Source organism: Heteronotia binoei, chromosome 9 (genome assembly GCF_032191835.1).
Source record: "Heteronotia binoei isolate CCM8104 ecotype False Entrance Well chromosome 9, APGP_CSIRO_Hbin_v1, whole genome shotgun sequence".
Classification (NCBI taxonomy): Eukaryota; Metazoa; Chordata; class Lepidosauria; order Squamata; family Gekkonidae; genus Heteronotia; species Heteronotia binoei.
In genome coordinates, this window is record NC_083231.1 from 22,799,174 (window position 1) to 22,810,588 (window position 11,415).

Below are 11,415 nucleotides of genomic sequence, written 5' to 3' on the forward strand. Positions count from 1 at the left end.
CCTCGGAAGTACCTTAAATCCCTCGCTGGGCGGGACCTGGGCCTTCCCCATTGGCACCGGCCAGGAGCCATTCAGGGGGGCCGCGCTAAATTTGGAGAGGCAGGCCTCCTGTGCGTACTTACAGCGCAGTGAGCTTTTTAGGTTGTTTCTTGGTATACTTGCATAGGATCGGGGTGCGCGCCTCTGCTCCTAATGCGCACTTGGACACACTGCTGGGCTTGGGCTTTTCTTTAGAAGGTAAAGGTAGTCCCCCTGTGCAAGCATCGAGTCGATACGACCCATGCGGTCGCATCAGGACGTTTTCTTGGCAGACTTTTAACGGGGTGGTTTGTCATTGCCTTCCCCAGTCATATGCCTTTGCTCAAAACAAAGTCCCATCAATTCAGTGGAGGTTTACACTCAAGTAAATAAAATAAGATGGTATCCCCACAGCAGAACTAAAGTCCTTGAACACAGCCTTAACTTCCTCCTGAACTCTGTCCATTTTACCAAATCTCACAGTTGTACTCATTATTGAGTAATTAATCTGGGTTAATCCCTTAGATTCCCACACGTGTACTGAAAAATGAAGGGAAATCTTCAGACATGTCCCTCAGAGTGAACTCCAGTGGAATTTGCACCCCAGAAAACAAGGTTGTCCTGTAACCGGAAACTCTTAACAATGAACTTGAATGTTTGTTTTTTGTATTGGAAAACTCCAATAAAATGTTAATTACCTAACAATGACCTTGAACATAATATAGCTGGTTTACTTACACCAAGTGTCTAGTGTGCCGATCTCATTGCTAGCTACCTCCCCGTAAACCATGGGTTTTAGATTGGCTTGCAGATCTACAGTCTTGTGTACTTCAGTGATATTGCAAATCAGACTTCAGCAGTCTTTAATGTTAAAAATGGCTTTTTATCTGTAATGTTTAAACCCATCTCTAATCATATTTACTAATGAGTTCAATGGAGTGTGCATGACTTAACTTTAGTAAACAACAAATTCTAGATTTGCTTCCAGGGTATACCTGTGATGCCTAGGAATAGGATAACATACTTGTAACAATGCCTTATAACAACATATACACTCTTTTGCGGGTACAAGGTACTAAATTCAGTTCCTGGCATCAGCTAAAGGGTATCAAACGCCGGAACAAAAACAGACCTGACTGAAACCTTGAAGAAACGTCACCTGTCAGCATAGAGCAGACAGAATAAGCACACTTCTGTGATGCTCTAAGCAGGTATACAGTTTCTTACTATTCAGTGGGGTTTACTTCTGTTAAGAGCCCTGTGGCGCAGAGTGATAAAGCTGCAGTCCTAAACTCTGCACATGACCTGAGTTCAATCCCAGCAGAAGCTGGGTTCAAATAGCCGGCTCTAGGTTCTCTCAGCCTTCCATCCTTCTGAGGTCGGTAAAATGAGTACCCAGCTTGCTGGGGGGAAAGCATAGATGACTGGGGAAGGCAATGGCAAACCACCCCGTAAAAAGTCTGCCATGAAAACGTTGTGAAAGCAACATCACCTCAGAGTCGGAAACGACTGGTGCTTGCACAGGGAACTTTACCTTTTTTTAACTTCTGTTAAAGTGTAAACACTGTAGGCTCATCTTCATCTATCTAATGACTGATTGTGTTCTCTTGAAGTTAGAATTCTTACTCAGAGGGGAAACCTACACATTACATACTGCTTAAATCAAAGGAAACAAACCCTGGTAAGTTTGACTCCTCTGCTAAGAAAGATTGCCTCAACCCTTTCTGATGTGGTGGTGTTGGAATGTACAAGGTGTCAACACTTTCACAATAGAGTTAAACTAAGTCACAGTAGAGTTAAACTCAGTGCTCTCAAGTCATCGCTGAATTACAGCAACCCCATAGAGTTTTCAGAGGTGGTTTGGCATCGCCTGAATCTTCCTAGCAGTTCCGGGCTTCCTTGGTGGTCTTAGCCCACATGAACACATATGAAGCTGCCTTATACTGCCTTATACCCTTGGTCCATCCAGATCGGTACTGTCTACTCAGACTGACAGTGGCTCTCTATGGGCTCAGACAGAGGTCTTTCCTCTTTCGCATCACCTACTTTTCACTAAAGATGCCAAGAAGTGGGACCTTCTGCATGCCAAGCAAATGCTCTACCATTGACCCACAGTTCTTCCCTCATTTAAACAGGGATGCTGCTTAGCTTTTAAGACCTGACAAAATAGGGCTAGGCTGGGCCCTCCAGGCCAAGATAATTTTTCTGATACCCAGGGCTTTTTTTGTAGCAGGCACTCCTTTGTGTATTAGGCCATACACTCTTGATGTAGCCAATCCTCTTGGAGCTTACAGGGCTCTTAGTACAGGCCTACTGTAAGCTCCAGGAGGATTGGCTACATCGGGGTGGGTGGGTAATGGCCTAATATGCAAAGGAGTTCCTGCTACAAAAAAAGCCCTGCTGATACCCATCCTAAAAGTAACACCAGAGGCTATTTTTAATGTGTATTCTTAAAAAGCTGCCACCCAATTGGAAGAGGGTTCCTCCCAGCAATGGAGTCCTACAGAATACAAAGAACAAAAGCAAAAGAGGTGTCTTTATCAGTCTTCTTAAAAAAAGGGACTGGCTGCCCTGATCTCCATTAGATAAAAGAAACAGTTTCTAATCAACAGTCAAATGTTCAATGGATTGGCACCTTTGCAAGAAATTTAATCAGCAGTAAGTGTACAACATTTCTTTTTACATACATAGACACTGAAATATATATGCAAGGTATACAAATAGCCTTTTTAAAAAATGACGCATATGTCAGGTGCATTCAGTTACACTTGACAGCAGTGTTCCCTCTAACCTGAGTTCGCGTGAGCTAGCTCACAGATTTTTAGCCTCCAGCTCACACATTTTTGTCTTAGCTCAGGAAGGATGACCCCAGAGAGCACAATAATTTATGCAGTAGCTCACAACTTTAATGCCAGTAGCTCACAAAGTAGAATTTTTGCTCACAAGACTCTGCAGCTTAGAGGGAACATCGCTTGACAGACACCATCAACATTTGCTTTCCCCTTGTTTGCCTATTCATCATCTTCAAAATTACCTTTACCTTTTCAGTGGTGCAACCCTGTTTCCTGCTTGCATCTCAGTGTACACGGTGTCACACTGATGAGGATGGTTCACACTGAACATTCTGTGATGACAGGAAGGTTGTCGCGGATGACTTGTTATTTATGGAAGAGAATACTGAACACGGCTGCAAACCATACACTTGGAGGCTGCTTACGGAATCACAAATTACAGGAACTGCTTGGTGCCCCCTCCTGGTTTGCTACACCGTTTATCCTTTAAAAAGGACGTTTTCCCATCAAGGCCTTCCCTAGAAAGCAGTCTGTGCAGACTCCATAAGCACTGAGCCCTGGCTCTCAGCAGTCACTGTGCCATAGGTGGTATCCAGGACTTCCTCCTCCTTGAGTTTCCTGTAAGAAATATCAGTGTCTTCTTCTTCCCCGCCTAAAGTGTCTTGCTTGTAGAAATCCTTGCCGTATATCTTGTAGGCCAGAACAATCAGGCCAGCTTCTGCAGCCTGGAAGAGGGCATACAGCAAAGGGAACATGTACATGCTCCCAATGAGCTGTGGAGGGAAAGTTAGCTTGAGTATAGCGGTGCAGAGCTGAACGTTCTGGCAGCCTGTCTCCAGGGACACCGTCCTCTTGCAGTGGGGTGGCAAGTGGAATAATGTCGCTACACCGTAGCCACAGCCGTAACCCGCCAAGGGCATCAACACAGCAACCACGTAGACAGTGGCAGGGATTGTGGCCAGCAGTTCAGGACCCAGCATGGTACCCGTGAGAATGAAAAGGATCACCAAGGTCACTAGGAGAGACCACAAGGAAACCTGGGAAAGAAAAGCAGGCAGTTGGGCTTTTGGAATACTGCTGCACTTAAATTATATCAGTGATATAGGTGCAAGGTTGTGTTTTTTTTTTAATTAAAAGTATTATTAACGGAAAAGAGAGGTCATGACGACAGCAAACAAATGCCTTCAGTAATCCTGGTTAGCCATTTCAGGAAAGCACCCTATAACAAGGCAAGGCACCTGTGAGATTCAAATAGTGGATGACTGCCCTCATTTCTTGTTTGGGCCCCTACCTTTTGAGACAAAGACCAGAACCTCCCTATTGGGCAGGGGTGGAATTCTAGCAGGAGCTCCTTTACATATTAGGCCACACCCCTGATGCAGCCAATCCTCTTGAGATTTTACGAGGCTCTTTTTTGTAAGCTCTTGGAGGATTGGCTACATCGGGTGTGTAGCCGATGTGATATGCAAAGGAGCTCTTCAAGAATTCCATTCCTGCTATTGGGGATTTCTTCAATAGAATCCCAGCTAAGCTGGCTTACCGGTTGCTTTGGATGCTGGTTAGGTCCTTCCCATTTAGACAGGCGTTGGTGACACTTGCCACCATTTCAATTTTATTTTGGTTGACTGCTGTTGATTTAAATTGCATCTCTTTTCCTATTTTATATTTTAATGGTACTGGCTGTCTTTCAGGGCCTAAAGCAGATATTGGCCAAACCAGGAAATAAAATTGTCTGCTAGATCAATGAGGTCCAGCTAGCTGTCTCCAAGTTGAAAAATGGATAGACAGTCCCCTTTGACCCATCTAGAAATCACAGCACTTGCATGGACAAGAGTCATATGAAACGGGCCATAGCGAGGAATTAGGTGAGAGTGAGTAAAAAATCTGGCTGAGTCCAACCTGATCCTTAAGGTAGTTTAACTGCTCTAGTAGTTTTTGGTAGTACAGCAACAACACAATCTCAAAAGATGTAGTAATAGTAGTAGTAATAACAAGGTATTATTACAGAGTCGTTACCGACCCATGGGTTGACGTCACAGCATGACATTTTCTTGGCAGATTTTTTACGGGGTGGTTTGTCATTGCCTTCCCCGAGTGGTAGTAAAACCTTTGTTCTAATGCTAACCATCTGTTCCTGGTCTAACGCTGCCTTCTTGTAGTGACCTCAAAACATAGGAGCATGTTTGATATATTCATGCCCGGCAATGTTGAGTTTTGTATATTTGCCACTGGAGTTTATAAACAGATTGAAAGCAGGGGTGACTTTAGCTAAACAATGACTAAGGCTGTGTGCCTTTGGCATGCTGGGGAAAAGCTTCACTGGCTGATGCTTGTCTGTTATGTAGCTATGGAAAACCCAGCATTACTGTTGTTTCAGTTTGGGGTAGTGGTTAAGTGTGCCGACTCTTATCTGGGAGAACTGAGTTTGATTCCCCACGTCTCCACTTGCAGCTGCTGGAATAGCCTTGGGTCAGCCATAGCTCTCGTAGTTGTCCTTGAAAGGGCAGCTGCTGTGAGAGCTCTCTCAGCCCCACCCACCTCACAGGGTGTCTGTTGTGGGGGGAGAAGATATAGGAGATTGTAAGCCACTCTGAGTCTTTGATTCAGAGAGAAGGTCGGGGTATAAATCTGCAGTCTTCTTCACAAGAAGGTAACCTACATTTCTGGCCATCCCCCATCCCCAGCTTGCCAATGAATGGCATAATGAATATGTAATTTATTATTTTAGATCATCATCTCCTTGTAGCAGGAGCCTGCTACAGCAGGACCCAGTAAAATATCTGCTGATAGCACTTAAACTGATAATTAATTATATTCATAATAAGCAATAGATGTGGTATTAAAAAAACTCGTACCAAGAGCTGGAGCAGACCAGATACGCCTTTATTTCATTTCCACTCCTGTTTCACTCTGTTTCAACAGCAACACTCAGCTTAAAGATTAGCAGCAAGTATTGGGTTGGAGGGTTACCCATTTTTTTTAAATCTTAATGTACTATGATGTCCCCAGTTAACTTATCTTCTGCTACCTGGTTCTTGCACTTGTTACTTTTGCTTATCTTGAATTTAAGCAGGGCTTCTACCCACTCGCTTTTGCTCATTTATGTCAGAGTGTTGTTTACTTGGGTGGGGCTGGGAACAGAAATGGCCGCTGCATTTCTCTGGCATGAATTGACTGGGTTTTGCAGCAATAATTGCTGCTGAGTCCAAAGACTTCTGTTTCAGATTTCAGTTGGGTTTGAAGGCAGGGAGAATCTCTGAGCAGAAACACGAAGTAAAAGGAGCTGTTGAGGATACTGAAAGTTAAAACTGCAAAAAGAGCATACTATTTAAGAGCTTTTGTTGTGGTTAAAAAAGGTAAAGGTAGTCCCCTGCGCAAGCACCAGTCATTTCCGACTCCAGGGTGACGTTGCTTTCACAACGTTTTCACAGACTTTTTACAGGGTGATTTGCCATTGCTTTCCCCAGTCATCTACACCCCCCCCCCAGCAAGCTGGGTACTCATTTTACCGACCTCAGAAGGATGGAAGGCTGAGTCAATCTCAAGCTGGTTACCTGAACCCAGCTTCCACCGGGATCGAACTCAGGTCGTGAGCAGAGCTTAGGACTGCAGTACTGCGCCATGGGGCTCTTTTGTTGTGGTTACATGTGCCTTAAACAGAGTCACTCCAATGGCCCCTCCAAACCAGCAATTGCTCCCCAAGGAATGTTTTCCAGCACTGCTACAGAAATCCTTGAACTCACCATTTTGAGGACTGAATTTGAGACATACTACATGCAAAGCACAGAATAAGTTGCATTAAGCAGAGGAGGGCTAAATGAATACTGGGATGTGGACAGGGACTTGCGGTTAATAGCACATCACATTGCTTTGCATGTGTTATTGTATGCATGGGCAAGAGGACTCTGCAAACCCCTATAGGGGTCTGCTGCATAGGGGCACCAGTGCCCATGGGGCCAATAGAATGTGCCACAGTAATCTTTTCATTACAGGTCATCCCTTTAAAAACCTTTGGCTTGCATGGGCTGATTTCATTATAACTAATTTGTAAAAATAGGCAGCTGCCCAGAAAGAAATGTGCCCACCACACCATGGATTAGGCCAATGGGAACAGTGACTTTTCCAGTTCCAAACTGAGCCCTTCTCTCCCTGGAGTTCTTGCCCTCTTAGAATAGAGTTGAAAGGGACCTCCAGGGTCATCTAGTCCAGCCCCCTGCACCATGCAGGAAATTCAGGGAAACCTCCCCTCCACACCCCCAACTTATCTTCTTGTCTATGACAGGGGGCTGGTTTTGCTCCTGAGCCCCTGATTGGGCTGCAGCCTTCGCTGGAGGCAGGGCTCTGTTGCTCAGGGCAACATCCCTTATGCATTGCAAAGCCGGCTTCAGAGGGGCGCCCCCTTGCGGCTGGAGCAGGGAAGGCCGGCTTACTTTCAGCAGGATGTCTGCCAGTCGTGGGTATCTGTAGCGGATGAGCACGCCGAGGCCGATGGGGAGCAGCGTGCTGCACAGGGTCAGGCTGACGGCACCCAGGGGCAGGAGGCGCACCAGTGGCGTGTTGATCCAGGCGCGGCTGTAGAGCCACAGGCACAGAGGCATCAAGAGCAGAGCCAGCAAGGTGGACGAAGTGGTCATGATGATGCTGCCGGGAGGAGAGAAAGCCATCAAAGTCCCCCAGGGTTGAAGAAGCCCAACGACATCACCCGCCCCGAGGGTTGCCAAGTCCAATTCAAGAAATATCTGGGGACTTTGGGGGTGGAGCCAGGAGCAGGGGTGTGACAAGCATCATTGAACTCCAAAGGGAGTTCTGGCTATCACATTTAAAGGGACCGCAGGTCTTTTCAATGCCTTCCTTCCATAGGAAATAATGAAGGGTAGGGGCACTTTCTTTGGGGGCTCATATAATTGGACCCCCTGGTGCACTCTTTTTGAAACCTGGGGAGTATTTTGAGGAGAGGCACTGCATGCTAAGCTGAAAACATGGTGCCTCTACCTCAGAAAACAGCCCCCCCCCCAAAGATCAATTCTCCATTATTTTCTATGGGAATAAGTCTCCACAGGGAATAATAAGAGTTCCCAGCAGACATTCCCCTCCCCCCCTTTCTGATGACCCTGAAGGGGGGAGGGCCTCCAAACCGGGGGATCCTCTGCCCCCACCTGGGGATTGGCAACCCTACCCGCCCCCCAAAGCTCAGGCACGGCCTGCAATTCGGGCGCAGAAGCCTTCCTCGCTTGGGCAGCCCAGCCCGGCTTGGCACTCTGCAGGTGGCCCCTTGCGGGAGCCAGCGAGGCAAAGCACGTCTCCTCCTCCTCCCGTCTAATGGACAGGCACCGTCTGCAGGCGCGCCAAGCGCTTCCAAGCGCAAGCCCTGCTCGGGCACGTCGATCTCTTTTCTCTGCCGCATTACGCCGCCCCCCCCCCCCGCTCCAGCCTCCCTGCAAACAAATGTCCCCCCAGCGACCCCCACCAAGGGTCAATGTTCCCTCTAAGCTGCAGAGCCTTGGGAGCAAAAATTCTACTTTGTGAGCTGCTGCATCAATGATTGTGCTCTGGGGCCATTTTTCCTGAGCGGAGACAAAAATGTGTGAGCTGGAGGCTAAACATCTGTGAGCTAGCTCACGCGAACTCAGGTTAGAGGGAACACGGCCAAGGGTGTGCTCGGCAGTCCAGCCCCGACAGAGCCCGGTACTGCCACGAATTTTGAAGGTGCTCCAAGACTCGCTCTTTGCTCCTGCTACCAGCAGACCGACAGGGCTGCCCCATCTTGATCTCGCATTGTTAACCGGAGGGGTTCTCCTGAGCCCTCGTGTGGGTGATGATGGCGAACAGGCAGCCATTCAACAGAGGCAGCTCTCCCCAGCCTGGGGATGCGGCCCTGGGGAACGGGGCCCAGCTAAGACAAGAAAGCAACTGCGCTTCTTCCCAGACGCTCCTTTCAGTTTGCAAGGAGCTCACTCACAGAAAACTCCAGCCAGCAGCAACCGCGCTTCTTCCGCGCTCAGAAACAAGCCTGCTCGACCTTTTGGAAACCTCGGTGCTTTTCCCCGTCTCGGCAATACCAAGCCCTTCACCAGTTGCGAACGAATTGAGTGCCCCGACCTGCCTAGCCCGATCTTAGAAGCCAAGAAGGGTCTAGCAGTATCCAAGGAATACCAGGCTCGTGCCGCAGAGGCAGCCAGTGGGAAACCGCCTGTGTTATGTCTCTTGCCCAAAGTTCCCTCTAAGCTGCAGAGTCTTGTGAGCAAAAATTCTTCTTGGTGAGCTACTGGCAGTAGAGTGGTGAGCGACTGCATAAATGAGTGTGCTCTAGGGCCATCCTCCCTGAACTAAGACACTAGATCTTTAATCCTGGTTTAGCCTTGTCCCCAAACTAACATTCTGCACTAGAATCAGAGAAACCAACCCCTATGACGTTATGATTTTTAGAATGTCATCTTGGGGACAGAGCTAAACGAGGATTAAAAGTCTAGTGTGAAATTGGCAGGGGTGCCCCACGGTAGCTCTCCAGATGGTTTTTTTTTGCCTACAACTCCCATCAGTCCCAGCCATTGGCCATGCTGGCTGGGGCTGATGGGAGCTGTAGGGGGGGGAAACATCTGGAGAGCTACCGTTGGCCACCCCTGGCAGAGAGCTCTTGCCTTGAAAACCTTACCCGGTTGCATAAAATCCGCTGTGAGAACCACCATCACCCCACTAGATTTTAGCACCCCTGAGGAAGGGGTGCGTTTTTCCTCGCTGGGGATTTGCCCCGCACTAGCTCCGAAGGACCCCCGTCTGATGCCTGAAGAAGGGAATCTCGGCCGCTAAGGCTGGAATGAAACAAATGGTTAGATTTTCCAGCCCCACCCAAGAGAGCGTCCTGCTGGTCTTTCTTTCTTTCTTTCTTTCTTTCTTTCTTTCTTTCTTTCTTTCTTTCTTTCTTTCTTCCTTCCTTCCTTCCTTCCTTCCGTTTTTGCAACAAGTGGACACCACGGTTTTTTCAAATAGTAGCAGCTCCCCCGCCCCGCACTCCTCTTTGCGCCTTGGACAGCTGCAATGCCACGGCTGCTACGCCTGTCGAACTTCCGCCTGCCTGCATGCCTGCTCCGGAGCCCGGGCGGAGGAGGGCTGCCTCTGCCTGCCTACCTGAGGTTCATGTCTCCGTCGACGAGGAGCGACATGATGTTGGAGAGGTTCCCTCCGGGGCAGCAGCCGCAGAGCAGGACGGCCACGGCGGCCACCTCGTCGAGGGCGAAGGCGAGGGCCAGCAGGAAGGCCACCAGCGGCATGAGGCCGAACTGGCAGAGCAGCGCCAGCAGCAAGCCCAGCGGCCGCCGCAGCTGCCCGCCCAGCCGGCTCGCCTCCACGGTGCAGCCCAAGCCCAGCATGGTGGCGCCCAGCGCCAGCGCCACGAAGACGCTCAAGCCCTCGTTCAGGCCGCTCTCCCAGAACCGACGGCTGCCCGACCCCCCCGCAGCAGCAGCAGCAGCAGGCTCCAAGCTCGACGCCGCCGTCGCTCCCGCCGCCGCCGCCCAGCTGGGGCTGCCGCTGGCCGAGCCTCCCCAGAGGCCGGGCGCGCCGCTCGCCGCCCAGGAGCTGTTCATGGCCGGAGGCGTCCGAGTGGCGAGGCGGTGGGTCGGACACAGGCGGCTCCCTGCTCCTGCCTGGGCGCCGGAGAGGAGGCTGCCCGCCCGCCCGCCCACCCAGCCAGCCAGCCAGCCACTGAGGAGCGAGGCGGCGCCGACGCCTCAGCCCAGCAAGCGCCCCCCTTCGGCTCCTTTGGGTGCCCGCCGAATTCGCCGCCGCCTCCTCGCAGTGGGTCGCCTCAGCTCGCCTTCCCGCGCTGGAGCCACGCGGCGTGCCTTTCAGGGAGTCTTGTAAGTCTCTGGCTGGACCGAATGGCGCCTTCGTCCACGACTGCCCAGTGCCAGGCGCTCTCCCTCGCCCAATAAAACCACCTCTGCGCTGGCGAGGGCGAACTCTCCTCCCCTCCCCGTGGGCAGGGGCCAGGGTGTCAGCTTGCCCGATGGCGAGTCACTTGCCGCAAGTGGGCCCCTGATGAAGTGGACGCCCTTAAACATTAGACAAAATGTTAAAAACGTTAATGTCCTTTTAGTGGCTTGAAAATACAATAGGAGTCCCAATGTTATTACTGTAGTGCAACTAAAATTTACATTGCATTTAGGGTTGCCAGCCTCCAGGTGGGGCCTGGGGATCTCCCACTTTTATAACTGATCTCCAGCGAGCAGAGATCAGCTCCCCCTGGAGAAAATGCAATCTGTGTTGACATTTAATATCTACTGCATATTGCCAGATATACACACACACATTTATTTCGCAAAAGTTTTAATTAAATGATAGCCTTATAGTTGTGGGTGGGTCTCCTTTGTCTCCTGGCAACCAATATTTTTAGACCCAGTCCACCACTGCGCCTCACCGCCACCAACTCCCCCCCCCCACACACACAAAAGTGTGCTCCTTTATCCCAGCAAGCGCCCCTCGAAATCCTGTCCAGGTTTTTGTCCAAGGCAGTATCTCCCAAAGATCGCGTTCCAACCAGGCATTTATTCGAGACCAACCACACCTGTTTCTAAAGACAATGCTTTGGGAGCAGGGATGTCGTGTT

General features: G+C 49.7%; 1 protein-coding gene across 1 annotated transcript; it reads right to left on the reverse strand.

Moving 5' to 3' along the window:
* Window positions 1–3,328: 3,328 nt before the first annotated feature.
* SLC10A4 (solute carrier family 10 member 4) lies at window positions 3,329–10,246 on the reverse strand. Its single transcript, XM_060247358.1, has 3 exons — window positions 9,936–10,246; window positions 7,241–7,451; window positions 3,329–3,847 (listed from the first exon to the last, which is right to left on the reverse strand). The coding sequence occupies exons 1-3, from the start codon at window positions 10,175–10,177 to the stop codon at window positions 3,329–3,331; spliced, it is 972 nt and encodes a 323-aa protein (XP_060103341.1). The 5' UTR covers window positions 10,178–10,246.
* Between the last annotated feature and the right edge of the window lie 1,169 nt (window positions 10,247–11,415).

Coding starts and splice junctions, on each gene's coding strand:
- SLC10A4 (XM_060247358.1), bottom strand. CDS start 10,177: ATGCTGGGCTTGGGCTGCACCGTGGAGGCGAGCCGGCTGGGCGGGCAG. Junction 7,452..9,935: donor GACGGAGACATGAACCTCAG/GTAGGCAGGCAG, acceptor TCCTCCCGGCAG/CATCATCATGACCACTTCGT. Junction 3,848..7,240: donor TGGCAGACATCCTGCTGAAA/GTAAGCCGGCCT, acceptor TTTCTTTCCCAG/GTTTCCTTGTGGTCTCTCCT.